The sequence below is a fragment of the Nyctibius grandis genome, chromosome 17 (assembly GCF_013368605.1).
Source record: "Nyctibius grandis isolate bNycGra1 chromosome 17, bNycGra1.pri, whole genome shotgun sequence".
Taxonomy (NCBI): Eukaryota; Metazoa; Chordata; class Aves; order Nyctibiiformes; family Nyctibiidae; genus Nyctibius; species Nyctibius grandis.
In genome coordinates this window covers 7,231,181-7,257,021 of record NC_090674.1, presented here as the reverse complement: position 1 = coordinate 7,257,021, position 25,841 = coordinate 7,231,181, and the positions used below count along the sequence as shown (strand labels likewise).

Below are 25,841 nucleotides of genomic sequence, written 5' to 3'. Positions count from 1 at the left end.
AGCCGGAGGGTTTCAGTAGGTTTGCACCTCTCTGCCTTCACGCTCCTGTGAGCGCAGCTGCCGAATAACCCGCTGGCAGATTTCGGGAAAGCTCGAGGAAACTTAGGAGAAGCTGCGGCAGAGCGGAGCCTGTGCTGCTCGCAGGCTGCGAGCGCCCAGCCCTGCCTGCTGCTGGGCTGCAGCCTCTCCTCCCCCTGCTGCTCGGGAGCCTGGAGCTGGGAACCGCACACGGCTGAGCTCGGAAGTTTGAGCATGGCTCTGAGAAGACGGAGAAGCTGGAGGTCACAGACTCCTGCAGCCCTGGGAGCTGACACGTGTTCTAGGAGCCTTCTGCTTTCCAAACCCTTCATCTCTGCTAAGGACGGAGCGGACACAGCTCAAAGGCACTTGCACCTGGGAGGATCTCTTTTGGGATTCTACTGCTAAGAGCTCTGCAGACCTACTCACATCCACAGAGGAAAATTCTTCGAAACAGCAAGATACTTTTCCAAGTGGGGAGTGGAAGGAGGCAGTTTTTCCCCTCCTTCCCTGCTTGGGAGAAAGGAGTTGCCCAACCTGGTCATGAGACTTTTCCATACTTCCCCAAAGCAGCTCCTGAAGTTAGGACACCGCACCACTGCGAGCCTAGGGTGGCATAGTCCAGAACAGCCCCCCAGCAGCACACCCTGAGTGAAATCTGGTGGGCACAGGAGATGGAGAATGAGCTTGGCAAATCTGCGGACAATCAAATGGACAAATACATGTAATCATTTGGAAGTTTTCTTTATCTATCTTTGCTTTTTTTCTACTTCCTTTTTCTCCCTGATTTGTCATACATTTATCCCTACATTGATTTAGCTGTGCTGTTAATTCTTTCTTACCCTCCTCTCCTCAATTTAGAGTTACAATAATGGGGAAATCAGAAAGTCAAATGGATATTGTGGAGAAATCAACAAAATCTGGGAAGAAATCCTGGAGCTTTGTGGCAATTGGTTTGGCTGTCTTGCTGCTCCTCATGACTTGTGCAGTGGTCGCCCTGGTGATCCTGTATGCCAGCAGCAGAGGTAAGGAACCTGTGACTAATTCTCCTCTTCCCTCTGCAAACAACATACAAGTCTTTTTGCAGAGCTAAATGAAAACAAAAATACAGGGAGACAGTGAGGTCACCTCCGTGAGGGACTTGGCTATCTCTGCCTTGTCTCGAGTTCATGCACAGAGAGAATTGCATTGGATTTCTAAATTATGCAATGTAAGATTCTGTTTTTAATTAATTCTATGCATTTTATTGAATTCCACATTGTTTTGGCAAAGGTAAAAAAGTGTTGCACTATTTTAGAGAGGAAGGTGTGTGTGTCTGTGCATCTGTGTACAAGGCTTGATGTTTCCTTATTTTACAGAAGCCTGAGTCAAGATCCGTTATTGCCAGGAGTTATAAAGCAACAGCTGCTTAGCAGATCTAAAGGGGAGATCACTTATTACAATGTGAAAGCTTTTTAAAAAAATGCCAGTGTGCTGATGAGGAAAGGGAGACTTTTTAATGTTACATCAGGCAGTTTGATCTCTAGGTGAGCCTTGGTTCAGTGGCTTTCATGCAAATGTCTTGCCAGGAACCTGACAATGTGGCATATTACTTGGAGGTGCTTTGCCCAAACAGGTTAACTGCAGAGCATGCTTACTCTCAAAACTGAGTTTTCCCACTAGCACACCAAGTGCAAAGTCCTATTTAAAAATTCTGTGAAGCAATCAATCAATGTGGTTGGTAGCAGCACCTGCCTCACGTTTGTCATTTCCATGAATGCCTCTCAGATTCAGAGCTTTGCTAAAACACTAGAGAATAGAAGAAGTATAGATAGCAAAACTAAAGCAAGGCATTGTTTTCTCCTTACATTGTCTCTGCATCCCCTGCCTGAAGTGAACAGCTTTCTTCAGCACTTGAAAATACAACACCGCACAATTCTGAGTATTAATTCATGAGAAAAGCCTTTTTATTGTCTACTCTCTTTGCTACCAGCAATTGAATGTTACCAGCATTTGTTCCGGTGTTAGATGAAATCTGAGTATTTGGTATTCATAATACTCATCAGAAAGTTGCTTGTATTTATTCTATTAGCTCAGGAGACAGGAAGAAAAGAAATTCCCCAGAGCTAGGTCCTAGGGTAGAAGTTTCTGTATCAAAATATTGAGCTATGCAGAATTTTGTTGCTTGCATGCATAAGAGATTTGAGAAATCTGCTCTACATCTTGCTGCTTGGGTTCAGGCAAATCGGAATTCAGGTATTAATATTTGCCCAAACGTTGGGATCTCATCTAAATCCATGGGAAGAGTCTGTGCATGTAAAGCAAGAGCTAACTATTACCCTTTTTTGCATGAAAGGCTTATCTGTGAGAAAACAGCTCCAAAATCTAAATATTTTGCAGGCTCATATCAGCAATTAAACTTTCACTGGAAATGTTTCCCAGCTTCAGACATTCCTGAGCAAACTGAGTGCAGAGTGGTTGCAGAGCTGATGTACTGCTTGTCCTGTACAGCGTGCAGCTCTGTACCCAGACAACAACACTGAAGCTCTCACAGCAAAGCAGTTATACAGTTCTAGCAGCAGTCTGGGGATTTTTGACATCCAAAGAAGGTTTCATACCCATAAAACCTCGTCTAAATAAGCTAAAAGAAAATATAGTAAGAATAGCAGAGTAATATTGGGGTAATCCTAGAAAGGGAAGCAGACAGAACTGAAGTCATTCGTTTTTGACACTGACTACACCATGCTCTCAGTCTTTCCCTCACACCCACACATAGACCTCTGCAGCCTTTTCACAGCTCTTTCTCAGCTCTGTTCTACAAATATTTACTAAACGCCAGATCTCATTACTTATTGCAAAGGTTACAGCCTGAAGAACATTTCAAAATTGACGGTAGCTGACACATCAAGTCACAGTCAGCGACTTCTCCAGACAGCTTATTACAAACAACTTCCATTCTCACCTAACCGCTGTTCCTGACTGCTCAAAAGTAATGTTATTAGTTTAATTGATATTTTATTGACTTTCTGGCTTCCAGGTTTGTAGGGTTTCTCACAAGATTTGCAGATTTTTTTTTCTTTTGTGTCCGCATCCCCACAGGTTGTCACTATTCCCATCTCTTATCCGGGCTGTCACAAAGCTGCAGGGCATGCTTGTGCCCCCACGCTCTGCCCTTGTAGGCAGGCTGCAAACAAACAAACAAAGAGAAATACAACACTTGGGCTAAGCAGCACCTTGTGCTGTGAGGGGATTTCAAACAGCCGTGTTATGCTCCTGCATTTCCTATGCTGTGAATGCAATTAACATGCACTTGAATAGCAGATTCACAAGAACCTGCTGACTAGGGACAATATCTAAACTGGTCACTGGCACACTAAGAAAAGGTTGTGCCCGAGATCTGGCCTGTCTCCTAGACCGATGCCTACTCATTCTTTGACTTGGTGAATGTTCATTAACGAGGCATCTATTCAAAGGAGACTGAGAATTTAAAGAAGCGGCAGCTAACACAAAAGTCATGTTGAAATGCCATTTGGGTGGCAAGACTCTTCTCAAGTCTACTCAGATGGAGCTAAATTCTGTTTCAGCCATGCTTACAGATAAGACTATAGGTAAGAAATCCTAAGAAAGGTGGAATAAAAACCAAACACTTGTGTTATGGGGTCCATTTGAAGATGCTGACATCTGGTATAGACAGCCCTCTCAGGGGAAGAAAAGCTAAATTTGGCAATTTCATTACTTGTTGCAAACAATTCACTGTTACAATAGCAACAAAGGCAGCCTGCAGTGCTGACAGCACTTTGCAGAGATCTGTGTGAGAAGGAGATAAGGTGCTGAAAGGTAAAGCTCACACTTGGCTGCCTGATGACAACTGTGGATCTGATTGTTTCCACGTGTGCCATCCCCAGCCATCTGTGGTCCTCAAAACACACAGTGGGAAAACACCAAACACAAACTGTGTGCTTCAGAGACTGTACAGAATGATTTGCTTCACTTTTGAAGTTATTTTTTTACACAACAATAAGGCTGTGAAAAGCAACTTGTATTTTAAAAAAAACCCACCTGTCATTCAAAAGACGAACTGCTGAAGAAGACTACAGTGCTCTACAATTCTCAGCTCTTATATCCTGCTGCTGACCAGTAAATGCAATACTGTTCAGTGGCTTCTTGTAAAGTCAAATCAAGACAATAGAATTCTCTACAGTCAATCCAGTGGGGTCTGAAGCACGTCCCAGATCTGCTATTTTTCAGGTGAGCATTTGACCTCTGAAGTAGCACCTGGAGTACTTATTTTCCATCATTCTCTTCCATCTGGAGTAGTCCCACAGCTAAGGTAATTTTATTTAGCCCCACTAAAGCTTCCCTTACCAATTCTCTGACAGTGCTCTATCATACAGAAAGTGAGGAAAGCTTCAGTCTGCAGGGGGTTCATTGGTTCTTTCCTACTTACAAGACTATCAACAGCAAGAGTATGACTTTCTTAATTAGGTAAAGGCAAGGGTGACACCGTAGAGGTCCTGAATTTTGAGCGCCATGAAGGATCTTAGTACTGCACTAAGTAGTTCCAGTGATGAAATCTCTGGCCCATTTCTGTTCTTTTGACATCCCTCTTTGATAGTTTTAAAAGGTCTACCCAAGGAAGGGTTTATTTTCCCAGCTCAGAAGGAGGAGGTGGGAAAATGGAGTGATTACTTTTAAAAGAGAAACAATGTTGTAAGATGCTAGATCCTAGTTGAACTTGGCTGTGGGAGAAGACAAGTAGGAGGTAAGGTTTGATAGGAGAAGAGAGAAGTATTGTTGTCGTTATTGTCCAACATGAGCCCATGTCCTACTTATGATTTTACATTCAGAAATTTCCCATCACAGCCATCTAAATCCTGCTAGACATTTGTTTTGTTTCAGCTTTTAGGCTTTGTAGAACATTAACCCGAGTTGTCACTCCCACGTTTGTGCTTGCAAGCAGTCTTTGTCCATGGATGTCAAAGCAGGAGTCTTTGTCATTATAGCTCAACCTCTCAGCAATATTTAACCAGGGAGGAAAAAGAAATATATAGAAAAATACCTATATTTATACTGAAAACTTAGGCAGTTGTTTCTAGCAAAGTCATTTGAGAAAATGAAGTGCATGGAGCTGTCTAGCTGAGACTTTAGAAGGGGCATTTTATATTTGCTTCTAATTATTTGAAGTTAAAGAGGGTCAGTACACAGAGCCTCAGTCAAGTGAGCAAATACCCAACAAATATATTGTGAAGTAAAACAGGGCAGTGTTGGTCATATCTCCTACAGAGTCAGGTTGGCTTGGTTCTTTGTCAGGAATGGTACTGAGGCATAAAAGAGATAATTGATAGAAAAACAAAGGAGCCACTTTTAGACGTAAACCGAGAGCCCCTCACCAGCCATTTCTAATTGTCTGGTTTTTGTGGCAGAGTTTCAGAGCCCTGAGTGTGCGACCCAGGTTTCAAACCTGATTTGGCTTCCCTGCTTATACAGCTCAATTACATTTTCACTATCACAAGGGCTTTTTGAATGTGGGGAGTTAGAATCTTGTTGAAAGCAGTTGGGTTCCGGAAACTGAACTTAGACGTTGTCAGGTTGTATTAAAGAGAGAAGCTTTGATTAAAAAAAAAAAACAAAACAAAGAAAAGAAAAGAACAGAGGCTTCATTTGAGTCTTGCCTGGTCCCTGAGAAATGATGAGAAAAAATACAGCAGCCTTGTAGTACAGCTATCTCTTTCTCACCTTGCCCATTGCTATTTCTCCTTTGTGGAGAATTTCCATGTGCCTTTGAACTACTAGTTTCTTTTCCCCAAAATTATTTTTTTTTGCTTGGAAATACTCTGGGCTTTTATTTTTTTTTTTTTCTTTTTTAAATTATTAGTTTAGGAAACTCCAAAAATTTGGTTTAGCTTCATCCAGTACAAAAAAAAAAAAAAGCTAAACCCCTGTATGTGAAGCTTCACATTGTTACACTTATTTTGCTCATCCCGTGTTCAGATTGCTGGACACTAAACTATAATAAAGCCTGCAGTTATTGTAATGCAGATCTGCTCCCACGCAGCACGACAGCACTAGGCTGAACTCTGAATGTTACATTCCCAATCACAGTGGGGGCTTTTTATGTTGCTTCCACTGATGAACTTCAAAGCCCTCTTTTCTTCCCCACTGTTTTATTTCTGTCTGAATTACTGTGATGTTGTTTGCTCTCATGTAAAACACTGTTTTCATTGGAAGGAATTTTTTTAGTAACTCTTTTCTGCAAACATCCTAGTGTAAGGATCAAAAAAAAGTTTAAAAACATGGCTAATCCTGTTGGAAAGTAAGGACATCAAGTTTGTGTTTTCCAGTGTGGAACCAAGTAGTTGTCTATTTAATAGAAGCAGATACTAAGCCAGTCCAGTTTCACAAATGGGAAATTAAAACACCAAAATTAGTTTTCTTGCACCCAGGGCCAAGGCCACTCATCAGGCTGGGGTGCTTAAATACCTCCCCTTCCAGTTCTGTAGTGAACAGCACACAAGAGTGACACAACCAGCATCACAAACACATCCACTTTGGTACTCAGCATAAAAAAATTATGTGTTCCTGTACAAAAGCTTCAGTGCGAGTCTGTAGCAGAACTTGTGGCTGTGAATTCACATCCAGGCCCTCTGCAGCCACTGAGGTTGGGCTGCTGGCGAGGGACACTGGTAGCAAGTTCTTTCCAAAACAATTATCTGCTTTCATTCCTCTCCCCACAGGCACTCACTATGGCACCAATTCAGGCAACATCTGTACCACACCTGGATGTGTTACAGCAGGTAATGATTGTTGCTATGAATGACTATTGCAGAGGTGATGTTTTACGTGTTTGTTCTGTCAAACCTGAAAAAGCAGTAGTTCAGGCTTTAAGATTGAAGTTGAAAAGGAATGAAATTTCCCTTGGGCTACCTACACATTGCTGCTACTGTGAAAAGCAGCAAGTACAGCTGTCTTCAAATACAGTTCTGTGTGTAAAGACTGAGCAAAAATCCCTATTCTTACTTCTCCATTGCATGCTTTCTTTGTCACCAGGAGTGTCATTTGTAAGGAAGTAGTACAGGAAAATTGCCAGTGTGGTCAACAGTTCTCTGGCTGTGGCCTGAGCCACAAAGATGTGGATTGACCGACGCAGTCTATATCTATGGAGCACACTAAGAGTCCCCTTAGACCCAATTCTCTCTCAGAATGCATTCTACACACGGGGCTATTCACCTTATTTTTGGCATCTACTTGTACACCTCCATTACATGCAATCGAGCGAGGTAAGACTCCAGCACAGATGTTCTCAGTTGTCCCCTGGAAACACTCACTTCATAGGTAGGTACCTAAGCAGGGGCCCCAGAGAGAGCACTGGGCAGCGTGGTCTGTGCTGTGGGAGCATTATTCTGCCATTCAGAGGCTCCCCTGTAAAGCAGTACAATTGCAGTGCAAATGTCTGCTGTCAGATGCTTCCTTGCATTTTTAAGCAGAAAATAGGACCCTTTGAGTTGTAATACATGAGAAGGAATCCTATCCACTATGAGCAGCATAAGCAATGTGCCTTCTTGCCAAGCACCTTCTTGACAGTCTTTGGTAGTGCCAGAGATTACTGGGCAGCCTGTGGAATTCAACTCTCTGATTTTGATACCTAGCTGCTAGAATAATTCAGAATATGGACCCAACAGCTGATCCTTGCAAGGATTTCTACCAGTATGCCTGTGGGGGCTGGCTGAACCGTCATGTTATTCCAGAAACTAGCTCCAGATACAGCATTTTTGACATCCTGAGAGACGAGCTGGAGATCATCCTGAAAGGTAGGAATGGGGCTACTCTATCCTTGGTTATGCACTTGTGTTTGGTTTCAGATGTTATTTACTACACATCATACAGAGCAATAAACTTCCAGAGAAGTGTTGATTGTGATTTTTTCCTCTAGTCCTTTAATCTCTATATCTCTTACTACATCCATTTTGTGGGAACATCCTGTTCCCACTAAAAAATAGCCATAGGTGATTTGGTACTAACTTCAAAAGGAGCAGGACAAGCTGCATGCATGTCCTTCTTCCTGACACTTTTTCCATTAATAGCTCCTTTAAAAAGCACTCCAGTTTCACGGTAATTGAAGCCTACAGTAACAAGTATCTATTATAGCCCTGACTTCTCAGTGATTTCTATGAAAAGATCAAAGCTCGCCAGGGCAAAAATCTCACTGCAACTGTTCCTTCCCCAGGTGTGCTGGAGACTTCAGATCAAGGGGACAGAGAAGCATTTCAGAAGGCTAAAATACTTTACAAGTCATGCATGAATGAGAGTGAGTCTTTTTTTGTTCCATTGATTCTCTTGTTCAATACCAAATATACAAAAGTACCAATGTACTTTTAAGCAAAAGTCCCATCAATATCTATCTGATCTGCGTGGCCCTGCCTGGAAAGCTGATCTTCAGATGAATGAAGATGCCTTGGTACATCATTAAGGCTCAATATACACGTTCTGGGATGTAGAAAGGATGGATCTTGGTTACCTGCCTCTGGTATCAGTGCAAAGCCTTCCCTTCTGAAAGCAAAAGGTGTCCCATGTCATCCTTTCCTAACACATTCAGTCAAAACGAGTACTGAAGTATTTTCATTACTTTTCTGAAGACTAATGTAGGAGACAGATGATTTCATGGTATCTCTTATTTTCTGCTGTGGCAAATTCACTTTCAGATTTAATCTGTTAGGCCCATTACCTATTTTTCTTATTTTTTTTTTCCTACGAAAACAATATAGTATATTTGTTTTTTCTCTCTCAGGTCTTATAGAGCAACGAGATTCCTTGCCTCTGCTAGAGGCCTTAACAGTGGTTGGAGATTGGCCAGTGGCTTCAGCAGACTGGAATAAGACCAAAGGTAATGCTCTGCCTGAAAGAGTTCAGTAGTGTTAAGTCAGAATTATTTACTGCACTTAGGGGACTACTGTCAGTGTATTAGATCCTTCACTTTAACTTTTTCTTTTTTAAAAAAAAAAGACAGGGTATCATATATATTTAGCATGCAGCAATCTGTACAAATGAAATAGTATAAATGTAATACCCATATTATAAGATATAATTCATGAACAGTGTATATTTTAAGACAGGAAACCTGAAGGACCCACACAAATAATGAAAACAAAAGCAATATAGCCAATATGGCTGTGTTCTAATGCTTTGTATTAACCAGGGTTTGGAGTGTAACTGCCTAACTAGGCAAGGTCATGGCAATTTATACTATACATGGGCAATTGCATATATATAAAAATGATTTACTCATGACGTATCACCAAGACAGATAAGGCCAGTAAGAACAGTCTAGCCATTTCTAGCCACTATAGGAATGTCCTGTACAGATACTCACATCACATCCAGTCTGATTCTGAACAGAATCATTTGCAAGCTTATTGCTGAAACAAATTAATCAATCCTGATACATATTGATAAATGATGTATATTTTCCCTTTTATCTCCCAGAGCCAAATTGGAACATGGAAGAAAAACTCTCCATAATGAACTCCAGATTTAACAAACGTGTCCTCATTGACATGTTTGTATGGAATGATGACCGGGATTCCAGCAGACACATCATTTATGTAAGATAAAAATTGCAGGGAATTATTTATATGCCAGAATCATAATGGATAGTTATTTACACTGCACACAGATTAGCTTTCCATAAGTCAGTGGGTATGCACAATACTGGCAAAATGTATGCAACAGTTCTGCACCCCAAGTGGCACACCTGGCTCAGTCACATTGGGAAACATTTTATGGCAGCATAGTTTTTGTTTCAGTTAAAGAAATAAAAATCAATGGACCTTTGCTGATTTACAGCTTTTAAGGATTGTAATTTCTTGTGACTTGCAAAATGATGGTGAGGTTTAATATACAGCAGGGAACCATGTTTTTAAAACATGTAAATAGTATTTCAGAGTTTGTTCATGTATGCTATGCATGAAGTCTAGCCTTCAAGTCAAGCAACTTCTTTTTTAAGTCACTTAAATTTATTCTTAGATCTCAAGGGTTATTGAAAGATTTTGCATAACAACCCATGCTAAGTGTCCATCCTGTCCTTAGCTAGAAATCCAGAGACAAAAGTTGTGCCTTCCATCTCACGACAGTTCCTAGAAAGCTAAGAGTTCTTTGGTAAGAGGTACTGTTGTCATTCCAACACTGAAAGGATGGCACGTGCGGCATTTTGTGTTGCCTTTCAAGGATACCTTTGGCCAACCCCAGTTCCTGTTCATCCCTAACTAAAGAAATGTGTTGATTTCCTTCAGATTGACCAGCCAAGTTTAGGAATGCCATCCAGGGATTACTACTTTAATGGGGGCAACTATCAAAGAGTAAGTATTCCACGTAATTTATTTACTCTGTGCTACTAAAACAACTATTACTAATCCCTGTGTTTTGGAAAACTCAAATATATGAATCTTCATGTTATGTAACAATCAGAATTAGACCATGACATTCATTGCTACATTTTTTCCTAATTATGCCAAAATTTTGTAAAGTTTACAAAAGGACTGAACAACTGTGTAAATATCAAGCCTCCCCAGAACTGGCCCATTCACACAGATGAGAAGATTATGGGAAAATAAAATCATGTTTTATAGCTTGAAACAGTCCCTAATTTTGAAGGATAGGTTCACATTTTCAGTGCAGATTATCTTGGATTTGTTTATGTCATCTTCTAAAACCACTGGTTCTGGCTGCTATTTTACAAGGTACTGGAAAGATGGCATATAGATATGGGAGAAGAATTGTCATACTGGATCATATTTGAACATACAATACATTTTGTTGAACACCAAAATATTCAGAATTTTTCATGTGTTCATTCAGGGGAAAAAAAATTTAAAAAAATAAAGCATTTTACATGGAGCAGCAAAAGCTATATTAATGGAACAGATACTCAGCTGGTAAGAATCTGCTGCCACTTACTCCTCCCCTTTCCCCAAAATTAAATTAAAATAGTGAGAGATTATTTTCTAGCTGCTTTTCCCTGCCAGTGCTCAGAGCAAAAGTGTGAGGGTTTCTGTAAATACACAGAAAGCTGTTGCAAACATAACCAGATAATTTATCAGTTTCCAATATGAAAATACTGCTTTAGAACATTTTATTTTCCTTAGTTATATCATACCAACAAAGAGGATTTGCAGCCTAACATCAAACTAATTTTCCTAACACAAGTGGAAGGGAATAGAGAGACAATTAGCATTTTAGACTTTCATCTAGTGGTTGTAAAGGCAGATGAAAGCATCAGTGAGACCAGCTTTCTTCTCACTTCAATGTATTTGACTGTATTCTCGTATATAATATAGTCTAAAATAAAGTCCTGTGAAGTTTTTATGAGCTTGTTCCCACACCTTCGGGACACCTTTATAAATGGCCATCTTGTTTAATCCATCTCATGATACAAAACAATCTCCATGTAGTTGTGTTGGGAACTGCGGATACCTGCTGTAACTAGGATGCTATTCTGCAAGTTTCACCCATATGGTGGCAGTTACAGTAGAAAAGAGGGATAGTTATGCATTGGTGCATGAAAGTCAGACTTAAATTGACTTGTAGGAGGTAGAAAATCAGGTACGGTACCCAGACAATCCTAAATTAGCAAAAGAAAACCAGTACTGCTTAATACAGTTTTAATTCAAAGCTATAAAGAAGGGTTAAGGCTGTGTTTTTAATCTGAATGAAAAAGGAGGAGACACAACCCCTTTTTATTTGCTATTTAACAGCTCACTTCCCCCAGACAATGAACCAAACTCTGATGACTCAAACTCCCCCTGTGCTTAGTCCAGCATCTTTTGGCAAAACTCCTACTGAGGCCTGGGGGAGTGTGGCCTGATTAAGGCCCCAGCATTCAGCCTAAAAACACAAATCATCATCATGTAAGTGCCCAGACTCAATTTCACAACAGTTACTGTATTTATCTGGTTTCCAAGGTCTATGGAGGAAGAAAAGCATGCAAGAAGAATAGGCAGCATTAAGCTTTCCTGTATCAGAGATCAGTACTCCCTCAGCAGCCAAATATCTTTTCAAGGTCCATTCTGAGGCATAAATCATAGCCCTACCCTCCTATTAAGGAATAAAGCAAAGGTATCACTGGGAACCATCCGAGACAGAGCTTTTCTTTCAGACAGTAAAAACAGAGTTTAGAAGATTTATGGTATTACTTTCAGAGAACTTAAACCTTCCATGTTCACCCTGGTATTTTGGCTAGTAAGGATCCCTCTGCCCCTAGTGTAACTCAAGGCACAGAGTAGTAATTCTAACTCAGAATGCCAGAGAGTTGGATTGCACAGGGAAGCAGAAAGTGTTGCTTTTACTGTGTATTTTGAGGCTGGAAACTGCACTGTAAGGTGTTCCAGGATGAACGGAGGTCCTAGGTATTGCAGTAGTATCTGTTATAGTTTTAAAAAAACCAAACCAAAACCACAAACACTGCACTGGAGACAAGGGCAGAGGCTGTGACCCCCTGGGCCAAACTTTATCACTGCACACTGTAAAGCTAAAATAACAAAAAGAATGGTTTGCTGAATGAGAAGTGCTAGACAGCAAACCTTTTCTTCACAATGCTGCACGCCTGTTCTGTTTCTGGTGTGCAGGTGAGAGAAGCTTACCTGCAGTTCATGATCACCATCGCCAAAATGATCCGGGAAGACAAGAATATGTCTAAAGAGGATTCCTTTGTCCGAGAAGAAATGGCAAAGGTTATGGAGCTTGAAACAGAGATTGCAAATGTGAGTACAGAAATCAAGAGCTTCTCAGGATGTTGGGGGGGCCAAGGGGTGAGGGGGAGAGTCTCTTGCTCTTTTGGGCAGGAGTTTTCAACACAGTAGAAAACTCATGGCCTAGAAGAAAGCAGGGAGAAGAAGACTTGTGCTGTGAGCAGCCCAGGAATCAGAGCCTCTGTGTGTATAATTATGTCTACTGTATACACTGCTGCCGTGTCTGCTCTAGTGCTAGCCATGTTTATTTTTTGAAGTCTCCTAAAGCAGGGTAATCTATCCTCTGCTAAACATACACTGTGATAACACCAGGTCTAGCTCCCTTGTATCCTACATCTACAGCACCCTAAAAAAAATCTGTAAGAGCTTAGTCTTCCATTCTAAGGAGGACAGAGGGAACGTCTTGGCTCAATATAGTACTGAAACATTATTGAATCAGGGAGGGGGACCTGAGTTCCTGTACTGAACTTCAGAAAGCAGCATTGTAGACCAACAAATGAGTTTTCTTTTCCAAAATAAACTTTTATTCACATATTATTTGAATGTGTATATATGCACATGCATGCAATTTTGGGCATTGACACTTGTATCAGTTGATTCTAGTAATAACCTTGTTAATGTCTTCAGGCAACTACACCAGCGGAAGAAAGGCATGACGTAACCCTGTTGTACAACAAAATGACCTTAAAAGAACTACAGGAGAAGTTTGCATTGAACGTAAGTGTTTAATGAGCAGTCTCATACTTTCAGCCTCCTCTTATTACCATGCCAATTGGTAATGGGTTTGTGAATTTATCAGTGATGCAACAAAGAGAGGTATAAAATCATTCCCATTTGTAATCTTGTCTTCGGAGTATCTTAAAAAGCATTTTTCTACTGAAGAACACTACAACTACCTTCAATCCTGTAGACTGTAGGAAGTCCAGACAGTTACTAAGGCACTTAAACACCTGGCATTGCTATATGTCTTCCTGTCTGCCTAGGAATTTAACTGGACCCTCTTCATCCAAGGTGTCATGTCTTCAGTAAATGTTCAGGTTGACCCAGAAGAAGAGGTTGTTGTGTATGGCATGCCCTATCTGCAAGAGCTGAAAGCAATTATCTCAAAGTACTCAGCAAGGTAAAGAAACTGGAAAATATCCAAGAAATTAATCCCTGAACAGAGACGGTTGTACAGTCCTCAGTCTGGATGCCTCTACAGTTAGCCAGCCTGTTCAATAAGAGCAGTCACCTGTAGATGCTGTGAAACTGATGACTGGCAGCAATCATTTGCTTTCTTATCTCTATTCAAAATTAAGATCCCCCTCCACCGGCTGCACTAGTGCTGCTTTTTACAGGGGATTTAACTCAGCTTTGCTTTCCCCACACAGCACCATCCAGAACTACCTCATTTGGCGGTTGGTGATAGATCGAGTCAGCAGCTTGAGCCGGCGTTTCAGGGATGCTCGGGCCAGCTACAGGAAGGTATTTGCTCTCTTCCTAAAGAGACTGTAGAGCATAGTACTGGAAGAGAGTCCCACAGCCACCAAATTAAGTCCTTGTCGATACAATGACATTATTATGTCATGTAATCCCCAAACAAATCTAAGAGAACGGCAACCACAACAAGGGAAACCTTTGTCTGAGGTTAACCTCCTTTTTTAGGCAATGATTTAGGAGAGATGTGTAGGCAGAATTAACCCTATGGTGTTTTGCATTGCAGGCCCTTTATGGGACAACACTGGAGGAAGCCCGCTGGAGGGAGTGTGTGAGTTACGTCAACAACAACATGGAGAACGCAGTGGGAGCAATGTATGTCAGGGAGACATTTGCTGGTGAGAGCAAGAGGATGGTATGTAGTTTACCCTTCACACTATTGTACATCCACAGTGTCTACAGTGCCCGTTCCCCTCCGTCTGATCACCCAACCTAGTCTGTCTGTTAAAGATATCAATCAGCCAAGAGTCAGAAGGCCTAAGAACTCATTGTGATGCTCTTTTAAATGCCAAGTACCATGTTTTAGAGCATAGAACCTGGGGACATCATCTTTCAGTAGGAAGCTTTTCACTCCTCCTTAGCTGTGCCTGGGAAAAATAGCATGTAAATGACTGATTTCATACTGCCTGTCTTTTAGGTCCAAGATTTAATAGATAAGATCCGTGAAGCATTCATCGAGACTTTAGATGAGCTACAGTGGATGGATGAGGCATCTAAAGAGAAAGCTCGTGAGAAGGTCAGAGATAACAAGGAGCTTCAGTATTCTGTCATGAATATGAAATCTTTGGAATTTTGTAGCATCACTATTCAAAGCTTTTTTCCTCTCATTTTTAGAATGATGTTCACTATCCTGTTATCTATTATCCTATTACACTGTCCTTTTCTTTTTAACCCTTAGCTCAAGTACATTTTTTATTTCCTTTAATGAGTCTTGTGACCCATGTTATAAATGAGGAAAGAAGATGGCACCCAATGCATCAACTAGAATGGAAACTGAATACAATGTACTCCCCCAAGGGAAGCTTTTCATTGACTTTAGGGACATCAGCACTGTTCCAATAGCAGGAAAAATGAAAAAGGCACTAAATGAGGGTTAAGCCCAATCCCTGCTGGATGGTGCTGTAGGGTCTGGAAGTCTACCATAGTGGCTGGACACCAGGAGTTGAGGTCAAGACTGTATGTTCCATATTAAAAAGTCTCACTAGGCAATAGGGTGCATTTGAACAAGGTCTTTAAATATTTGCATCCAGTTTCTCACAAACTGGTGGAAAAATTGCAATAAAGAATTTGAGCTGTTAAATGTATTGAAACTTAAACACCACCAATAAAAACCCCACAATTAAGAGGAAACATTAAACTCTTTCCTTCTAGGCAATGGCAATTAAAGAACAAATTGGCTATCCAGATTATATTTTGGAAGATCAGAATGAAAAACTCGATCAGGAATATGCCAATGTAAGTATGCTGTGCATGCCTCAGTAAGTGCCTCAATAGAAAAGCCTACACCTATTTTCTTGCCACTTGGAATACTTTGTTATAGTGTTGAACACTTTATAAATAAATGCGTGCAAAGAGCTAACTATTAAGTGATACCTTGTAATCAAAACATTTTTTAGAAGGTACATTCAGTGGCATGAGGAATTCCTCTTTCCACACAGCTTACTAATACACTTGGATATCTGTTTCTTTAGTTAAACTTCAGTGAACACAATTATTTTGAAAATATTCTGGAAAACCTGAGAGCTGGAGCCCAAAAGAGCTTGAAAAAACTTCGAGAGAGAGTTGACCAAGACGTGTAAGTTTCCTGACTGCATGCCAAAGACATGATCTAAATTCTGAAATAAGGGTTATCGTGCTTAAGTCATATGTTGTGGATAGCTGAGAATGCTTATGTCCGAGATCTTAGAAGTTATTTCCTTGAATTAAACAAGTAGTTCATCACCCCTTGTAGTAGGAATTCATCCAGTTCTCTTGGAATCTCTCTAATCCTTCATCGAGCTGCTTCACACTCAGATATTACATTGAAGATGAGATAAGCAATATCATGGAACTTATAAAAATTCATAATCAGAGGAAAAAAGCTTAAAATATTCTGGCCAGGATTCTGTTGGGAATGTGCCCAATCTGGGGGAAGCTGAGCACCAGATCTAAATATGTCCATTTCCAGCCGATTACTTCACACTGCCCCTAGTAAAGTATAAATGTATTTTTCAGGAACTTCCTGCCATAGGTGCAGGTTTGGCTGCTTCACGATCCCTTCTTTGACTCCATGAAGGCATCCTGAGTAAGTCTCAAGTCTTCGCCTGTATTGCCCCAGCTGTTACTTCAGAGTTCTCCACTCTTTGGCAAATCATCAGCTAGTGCTAGTCTTAAAACAGCCAAAGAAAAGTAGCATGTTCAGAAATTGTTACTAAAAGCTCCAAAGTAAGCAGCTGGTATCACTAACCAGTAAGAAGCATTACTCCACATCACCAGTCCTTCAAATGCAGTTGGGTTCCTGCCAAGTCCATGACATGGCTACATCCCAGAAGCCCTGGCTTGCATGTGCAGCAACAAATGCTTTGAAATAGGACCTGATTTCCAGAGCTATGAGCTAGCCAATCTGAACTTTTAATAGTCCAGTTAGCTTCCTGAGCTGGGCACCTCCAACACAGCTATCTGGCAAAGCTACCCCTGGATACATTGGTGACAGGTACGGTGTGATGGAAGGCAGAAGGAAGGAAGCTAATGCCAACTTGATGCGTTGCTCACTAGTAGGCTTCCAGCCTGTGTGATGCTGGAAGAGAATGTCTTGAGACAAAGGAAACTAGATTCCAATAAGAACTTCAAACACCTCTTCACAAAACATAAAATATCACAGAGTTATTAATCAGCAAGCAAACAAAAACTCTCCAAAGGGAAGCATTAGTTAATTGTTGCAAAGCCTATTCATTTTTTCTATCCTTCTTCCTTGAGGTGGTGCTAACTCAGAATGCGAGCCCACAATGCAGACACTTCGAAACCTCCAGTGAATTACTGATTAATAATTCACCAAGAGAGTTTTCTGATCCGTCAGCTAAATAACAGCATTTTTTCTGCTCCCTCATTTCTTGAGGGATCAATCATGGTGCTCTTCATAGCAAAAATTGATAGCACTGGTGTTCTTACTCCCCAGACTGTGTTACAGCTCACTGCTGCCTTTTACAGGCTGTCTGCAGGGACACAGGGCAGCCCTTTACCAAAGGTCCCAGTGCCTCTGCTCATTCTAGGTGGTGTTTAAAGCACATTTGTGGGAACCTTTGCACGGATTCATGAATTAGGCCTTCTTTGCCTGGTAGTTTTATGATATATGAAATACCAATAATTTGCACTTTTTCCATGTAATGAACTACATGTTTCTAGGGATGTCTCTCCAGCTTGAGGGTTTCCCCAAGGAGACATAAAACCATGTATCACTCCAGATCACTGTTTAATTAAACTGAAGGAAAGCATATAACTAGTATTGCTGATATTATTAGATAATCATTGCAATTAAGAAAATTAGCTTTGTTTTGGATGAAAGGTACCCATAAATGATATGCCAGTTATTTCCTGCTATTAGCATTTCTTTACAGCTGTGTTCAATGGCACCCTTCTTCCCTACCTCAGTCCTTTCCTTACATGCAGCCTGCATTTTTTAAACAAGAATAATTCAATAAAAAGAATGCCTAAAAAAATCATGACTAACTTTGTGTACAACATTTATTTTTAGATGGATAATTGGAGCTGCAGTGGTCAATGCATTCTATTCCCCAAATCGGAACCAGATAGGTAGGTTTCCAACAATTTTAAACAGCTGCATGGAACTAATTAATCTTTTTTTGCACCACAAGGGTGCAGGTCTGCTATCCAGAGGCAAACCTGCCTGTGCCCTTACAGCAATTCTGGGCTGTTCTTTTCAAGCAGTCACTTTGTTGATGGATATTCAGCTTCCCCCCACCCCACCCTTGGCAGGCAGAGTTTCTATACTGTAACTGGAACAGCCTCATGTTTGAAAGCCTGAGACAGTAACTGCTACTATACGAGCGCCAGCTTCAGAGAGCAGAGAATGCTCACAGTGTATTCTGAGCTGTTTGTACTCATATTGCCACATTCCTGATAAACATATGGGCAGCTCTCCAGTTTGCTATCTGCACAGATGGGACTGAAATTATATCGTCAAGACGCATACCAGACTAAAAGAACCTGCCCCTCCTTACTGAACGTCAGATCCGAGTTTTTGCAGAGGTGCTAGGCTGTCCTTTCTTGTATCTTAGCAGAGAGGATCTTCAAACTTAAGACACAGGGAACTTTTCTGGCCCCCCGTGCTCTCCGAGCTGGTGCAGGTGGCCAGAAGTTCAGATTAAGCCTGCAGGTGCTGTAGGGTCTCTGCTGAATTCTCCTCAAACAGGAGAGGAGCCAAATAATTTCTACTAAGTAGTGCTTATTCAAACTCCCAGACTGCCAAGATCTACTATCCAAGTACTGCCAAATACCATAGGAGGAAAAATCCGTGCCTTTTTTAGGCCAGACAGCAACTGTATCCTGCTCACAGGGCAAAGGCCAGAAATGGAAAACAACCCAACCAACCAACAGTCACGAGGGAAAACTTGGATAATTACTAAAAGCAGAAACATCCAAAATGCTCATGATTCAGCCCTCTAGCCTCATCTGAAAGAGCTGTTTCCCAGCTGCACTTACCTCCATGTTGTAGGTACAGTAAAAGCTGTGACCAGTCCTTCAGCCATAGCAGGGTATTCCTTCAGCCTGCTAGTTCATCTTAGCTTGGAGCTGTGCTCCTAGGCAAGCTCAGGCTCCCTATTTATCCACTGTGGTTTTATGCTGATCGCAATCAGCTGGGAGCCAGCTTTCCAGGCAGGGAACTTGGGTCTTAAAGAAGCCTGGTTCCTCTACAGCTTTGCCCTTATAAGTAATATGGAAGTAACTGATTTAAGCAACTTGAAGATGAATATGCAAGCCAAAAATCCAAGCATAGCTACCCACAATAGTGTAACCCACAGTTAAACCCTGTTTTTTCCTGTCTCCAGTTTGAGGAAAATCATTTTTCACACTACTTTCAGTTTCCTGCTTCTCTCTTACTGCAGTCTGTCTTATATATTTCTCCCCAAAATTGTACAGATAAAACCTTCTATATAGTCAAAAAGGTTTTTATGTCTAAATGAAATATTTGCTATATAATTTCAATATCTCACTTCTTAGAAAGTATCTTATTAGAATGAACTGCTTGCAGTCTTAATTCCTCTAGAAGTGTATATGCTTTTCATCTTATGTACAGGGGATGAAGGCTGAATCCCATTGATTCTGTATAAGGCTTTTGCCAGCAGAATGAAGGGTAGACCTCCTACTGCCCCCCCCCGCCCCAGACTGGCGTCCAGGTGGACTTGGTGGCCTGTAGGAATTACTACTCTGCATGTTCTACACACCGAGTATTGCTGGTAATCAGCATATGATTGCTAACCTTTAACAAAATAAAGCAATAAAACATCCATTAGTTCCCCTATAAAATGGCTCTGAAACACAACCTGTACTTATCTCCAAAAGACAGTCACTAAACCTTGTGTTCTTGACTTACTGCAGCACACGTTCTAGACCAAATTAGGCTGAAGCTGAAATGTAAATGATGCTTGGTTCTCAAACAAGGAGATATTGCAGTTGCAGATGTGCTAAATTAAACCTTTATTAACTTGTCATTTTCTATTTATCAAGAGAAACAATTTCACATGAGGAGGCATGATGTTGTTCCTAATCATTTTATATTTTATGTTCCTTCCTGGTCCTTAAACCGAGCAAACAATTTGTCTGCAAAGTGTGCAAAAATAAAGCTACCTCACAGCATCTCCCTCTCGCTTCCCCTCTTTGCAGTTTTTCCTGCCGGGATCCTCCAGCCCCCCTTCTTCAGCAAACACCAACCACAAGCCCTGAACTTCGGAGGCATTGGGATGGTTATTGGGCATGAAATTACTCACGGGTTTGACGACAACGGTGAGACGATAACTGAGAAATTATTATTCTTTCAGTTGCAGCCATTGCACTGTAGGAAATCAAAGTTACACAGTGCTGTGACCGAGGTGTCTGCGTGCATGTGATCACGGACCCGCTAAGTCACTACCTGGGAGCAGTACAGGTCACACAAGGAGCAAGCAGATGTTAAAAATAAACTGAGTCAATGACAATTCCCAGGAAAAGCGCCGTCAGATTGGAAATACAATGCAAGCAGATAGGCTGGCTCCTGATGTAAAATGAAATCCGTGAACTACATTCTTGGATGGAAGAGCTGTCAGTAGTGTCTTGAAATCACAGGAGATTTTTTTTTCCAAAACAAATGTTTGAAAGAAATTGACTTTATTATCTTTCTAGAATGCTATGTAAAATAGCTTTGGGCAAAACCTCACTTCTGATACCATAAGCCGGTAATTTCTTATACATGTGTTTTCTTTATAATAATTAGGCCTGTGCAGATTACACGTAAGCACACGATATAGCCTCAGAAATCTAGATCCATAGCAAATAAAAACCATGCTCCAGCCAGAGAGCTGAGAACACAACCACCATGACTGCAGTTACAGCCTTCTCCTGCTGTGGCAAAGTAAGTAGTTCTCTATGAACCTCAGTTCTGTCCCATGGACACACAGAATAAGCACCTGAGACACCTCAGAGGTGGGTGTAGGTTGTGTTACATGATCTCTGCATAATCTACTTTGAAATAAAACTAGGCCTTAGTGCTATAACTGAAGTCAGGGCTGCTGACTGAACAGGGAATCATGGAAAAATAGAGAATAGGGATGAAAGGACCGCATTCGTGTTCATTCCCTTGTGCCAAAGGAGAATCAACTGTGCTAAAAACATTTCTGATAAATCTCTGTAGCACAGACCATCTAAATCAACGGAGGAAGGAGAGGAGGAGGTGCAGCTTTAACATTAAAAAGAAACAGGGGCTACACTGGAGGAACAGTTGCTCTAACATACTCTCACTCAAAACTTCCCTTTTTTCTGGGATTTTCATACAGGTAGGAATTTTGATAAAGATGGAAATATGTTTGACTGGTGGAGCAATTTCTCAGCTATGCATTTCAAGGAGCAGTCTGGTTGCATGGTTTATCAGTATGGGAACTACACGTGGGAGCTGGCTGGAAGGCAAAATGTGAGTAAAAACCATCACCGCTGGCTTTTTATAAGGAAAAATAATGAATGTAAATGGAGAATCTCTACAGATGACAAGCATAAAACCCCACATACTACAGGGTGATTGTTCTGGAAATGAGATATAAGGGTTGTTTCTTGTAAATTAGGGATACAGCTTTCACCTTATTAATTTTTTATTTTCATTCACTCCTTTCTTTGCCCCAGCACAAAGTCACTGCTTCCTTCTGTTCCAGACATGACTGTCTATCTGTGATGCATGACTGTGCTTCAGCTTGTGGTTCTCAGGGTTGCTAATGTTTCTGACTATAGATACATGGATGATTATTCTTTTACAGGTCAGTGGAATAAGCACATTAGGAGAAAATATTGCAGATAATGGAGGAGTCCGACAGGCTTATAAGGTAACTTTCAAGTATCCTGTGAATTAACTTTACCCCTGGGATTCAGCAATGGGGTTACCTATTCTGTCATTAAAAAATGGACAATTAACATGTTGTTACCATATTCAAAAACTTAAAGCCTCAATTCTGTGTCTAGAAGCTTACATCCCCATAGATTCAACCACAGGGTAGGATTACTGGCATTCTGGCACCCAGGAGAAGCCCACCTAATTCTCCTTGCTGTACTCCAATGTACTACAATGTCCAGTACCTTTAATCCTCCAGTTTTCCAAACCATCGTCATGAATAGGAACGGTCTTTTTCAGCACAAAGGCTCTTTCCATGTGGAGCTCAGGTGTGAGCATGGAGTGTTCTTTTCCATGAATAATCCTAGCAGATGTCATGGTAAAACTTTTTATCTCTGGGGTTTTGAATATGGCAACAGTGAAGGGTGTTTATAGAAGAACATCCTGAATTTTCAGAAATCTAAACTGATAATTCTGACTCTGAGGAACACCATTAAAATTAATTACTTCGTTAAAGTGAATATGTACTTGGTTCTAAAAGCTATTACAAGTGTGGAAGAGTAGCGTGGTATGACATACAGTGCCTGCATACAGAATCCTCGGATGTTCTTTGGTGCTGAATGTATTTTTACCCTCAGCTCTACCTTTTATGTTTTGTGTGCTTTGGGACTATCTCAGCAACTAAGAGGATAAGGCAACAGAACGTTTCCAATTAACCAGCATGAGGACACATTAACTTGTCTCCGTGATGTCAATATACCTAAAAAAAGAAAATTGGCCAATTAATGTGTAACAATAGCAGGTAATGGATTTAACATTGAGCAAAGTTATTATCTGCTATTGTATGAGCAGTTACCTGAAGAGAGAAAAATCATCACCATGGAACTGCGGACTTAACGCTTTTATTTCCAGATACAAATTCCTGTAGAAAAAGTCAGTGAGAGCTGATGATTTTACTTCAAAATGCAGTCATGGGCATTCAGCCTTCGTAGCATTATTGATTTAATATATCTCACCAGCTCTACTTAGACGTGATATTAGCAGTCAGACGTTGTCACACTTGCTTGCTGAGACACAACAGCAAACTACTGGTCCATCGTGGTAGCAGCACACCTTTAGCTAAAACGGCACGTGCCACCTTGCTGCAGAAATCCAGACCAGATCTCGAGGTGGCTCCATAAAGAACACGCGTAGCTTCTTGCAGTGAAGGTCAACTGGCCAACAATAACTGTTATCTAGAACTCCACTCCTATGTAAGAGTTTGGTATTTTTTCCTGTTTTATCACAGTTTTCACTTCAGAGATTATGTACTGAAGAAGCTGAATGCAAATTGTGTTTCATTTTTTTACTAGAAACGCCAACAGAGTACTTCTGATGACAGCTTTTTCATAAAATGAGCTGTACTGTTTGTATTAGAAAGACAAAAACTACACAAATACAGAAGGGAAGACATGTTGCGTTCATAGACCTTGTGACTAAAGTCTCTCACCCCAAAACAACATTCAGAATACCCACCATGCCTGACCAGGCCATCCTGCTGCTGCTCTGATTGAATCTGTGATCATTTCTAGGCCTACTTAAAATGGGTGGAACAGGAGGGGAAGGAGCCAAAGTTGCCTGGACTGAATCTGTCCCACAAACAGCTTTTCTTCCTCAACTTTGCCCAGGTAAGAACACTAGGATGCAGACACTATATGCTGCATGGAAGTATCAGTTAGGTTATCCTGAAAGTTAGAGAGAAAATCAGTCCCAAGCTCCACTTGGACAGTGATTGACCATTGATCATCAAAAGGTCCTCAAGACAGACGTTAAGGAGATGGTTTAGTGATTAGAGGAAAGAGTTCTCAAACACTCAGACTCTCAGACTTAAGTTTATCTGTTTGAGGAAACACATGGGTCAAATCGAGAGCTGACATATCTCCCAAAGCATCAGATCTTGATCCAAGAAGTTGATGAAACAAAAACTGATCAGTAAATAATTGTATCTGCTCTGCCTCCTCTATAAAACGTACTCCAGCTGTTTGTAACAAATTGGGAGAGCTCTTAGGAAAAACTGAAAAACAGTGAGAAGGTCCCCAAACTGAATTCCCTTCAATACTGACCCACTAATTATTAATCCTCCTTGTCCAGGTTTGGTGTGGTTCCTACAGACCAGAATACGCTAGCCAGTCAATAAAGACAGATGTTCACAGCCCTCTGAAATACAGGTGGGTTTTACTGACTGAGTTACTAATTGGTACTTACTTGGTTCAACCCGTTGCACCAACACAGCACAAAAGGAGGGAGAGGCTCATCGCTAGCAGCGATATTCTAACAGACGAGATAAATCTAGACTAACTTCCAGAACTTCTCCCATAGCTTGTAGGACACTTTACTTGGCCTGGTAAATTTGCCAATCTATAGAGAATGGACCAGAACCCACCTACTGTGTGCTCTGTTCTGGCATTTCATTAGTCATATTAGCTGTATTTTTCTTGCATAAAGTATCCCATATTCCGAGACTGTAATTGAGTTATGTGACTCTAAATCACTTTATGGACCTGGCTTTGTGTTTTCCAGAGCAACAATCTCCACGCACTGTATCCATGTAAATAAGTTCCTTCTCTTTGTTTAGGGTGATGGGATCTCTGCAGAACTTTGAAGCATTCTCAGAGGTGTTCCACTGTAAAAAAGGCACAGCCATGCATCCTGCAGAGAAATGCAGAGTGTGGTAACCAAAAAGAACACTGGGGAGCATCACACATGCTCTGCTGACACAGCCAGCAGTTCTTGCCCACGACGTGCCTGATGTTCTCCCGCTCAGTCACAGCCAAGGCTGATGGTGCAGCTACTGCAGAGAGAACCAAGGAACCTACAGCACAGAAGCTCCTACAGCTCCGTGGGCAGTGTGCAGGTGTCAGTGACGGGTGGGCTGTGCCCAAAGCCACGGTGTGCTCCGGAACAGAAATGACTGCTTCAAATGACATCCCGACTGTTATTCAGACACTGCATCAGGGTTACAAAGACTCAAATAAAAAACAAAACCAACAAACAACTATGGATCTATTTTTCAGAAGGGAACAATAATTTTAATAACGTCTTACAACTGCGCCTTCTGGGACTCAGCAGACCTGTCTGAGGTGTTTCACTGAACTCTTTTCCAGTATTCTGGTCCAGTTTCTGGTGCATTCTTCCCGAATTCGGGTTAGAGCTAGTTTAAACTCTCGTGCCGTCTGTGTACTTGCACTTTGATTACTGCTTGGTGGTAAGAGGTTGCTGTTTGTCTTGCTATGTGAGCTGTATGTTAAGATGCTGCCAGCTGCTAACAACGCACGGCTGCGCTCTCCTACCGCACCTGATTCCTCTGCTCCAAAGAACAACTGTAACATGACCTTAAAGTGAGGGATTACGAGATAAAAGACCACATTTTTAGGAGTACAAATTCTGTTGTTATGGTTAAAATTACAGGGTCCCTCCCTTCAGAGATATATTTAAAATGATGCTTATTCTTGTAGAAAGTGTATAAAATACTTTTTGCCAAATAGCAAACATGTATCCACAGAAACAATTAAGCTGGTTTTAATCCTGTGCCTTTTCATTTCCCCATAGGTTATTTTACAGTATTTACACTTGAAAATGTAACAAGTATTAATTTTTAATTAAAAAAAAAATCACGGTAGCCAATTCAGCAAGCATTTTACTATAGTTTTGGCTGGCTTTCCTCAGTAAGCATTCTAATATAACGATCATATTTTAAATTGCCAACACTTAATAGTGAATTCTAAATACTCTTCCAGAAAACGCTTTTCTTTCTAGCACAGAAATCACTGGAAAGCAAGTTAGTAGCTACTAGTGCTTAGCTTACGAGTGCCAAATCACACTGTTCATTTGCTTCCCAGATTTCATTAGCACACCACTAGCAAAAGGTTTGATTATCTAAACAACAGGGAAGGAAATGAAAACCACTTAACAGAAGCAGCTTTGCCATAAGAGATGACCCACAGAATTATTCTGGCCGTGTGACAAAGAGAGCTGGCTAAATCACTGCATGAAACCCTCCTGATTTTTGCATGAATTTTACC

At 41.0% G+C, this 25,841-nt stretch overlaps 1 protein-coding gene across 2 annotated transcripts; it reads left to right on the top strand.

Moving 5' to 3' along the window:
• The first annotated feature begins 2 nt into the window (after positions 1 to 2).
• MMEL1 (membrane metalloendopeptidase like 1) lies at positions 3 to 25,428 on the top strand. Of its 2 annotated transcripts, XM_068414505.1 has the most exons (23): positions 3 to 742; positions 880 to 1,043; positions 6,732 to 6,791; positions 7,644 to 7,805; positions 8,222 to 8,302; positions 8,783 to 8,878; positions 9,478 to 9,596; positions 10,284 to 10,349; positions 12,615 to 12,749; positions 13,365 to 13,454; positions 13,721 to 13,857; positions 14,108 to 14,201; positions 14,440 to 14,568; positions 14,851 to 14,949; positions 15,585 to 15,668; positions 15,905 to 16,008; positions 17,944 to 18,002; positions 20,094 to 20,213; positions 21,239 to 21,372; positions 21,710 to 21,775; positions 23,352 to 23,447; positions 23,911 to 23,987; positions 24,395 to 25,428. In XM_068414505.1, exons 1-23 carry the CDS (start codon positions 693 to 695, stop codon positions 24,492 to 24,494), a joined length of 2,322 nt encoding a protein of 773 aa, XP_068270606.1. In that variant the 5' UTR covers positions 3 to 692; the 3' UTR covers positions 24,495 to 25,428. The 2 variants fall into 2 exon arrangements, with proteins under 2 accessions (XP_068270606.1, XP_068270607.1); XM_068414506.1 differs by lacking the exon at positions 23,911 to 23,987 and having other exon boundaries at positions 24,395 to 24,509.
• Positions 25,429 to 25,841: the final 413 nt, after the last annotated feature.

Coding starts and splice junctions, on each gene's coding strand:
- MMEL1 (XM_068414505.1), top strand. CDS start 693: ATGGAGAATGAGCTTGGCAAATCTGCGGACAATCAAATGGACAAATAC. Junction 743..879: donor AATCAAATGGACAAATACAT/GTAATCATTTGG, acceptor TCCTCAATTTAG/AGTTACAATAATGGGGAAAT. Junction 6,792..7,643: donor ACCTGGATGTGTTACAGCAG/GTAATGATTGTT, acceptor TTTGATACCTAG/CTGCTAGAATAATTCAGAAT.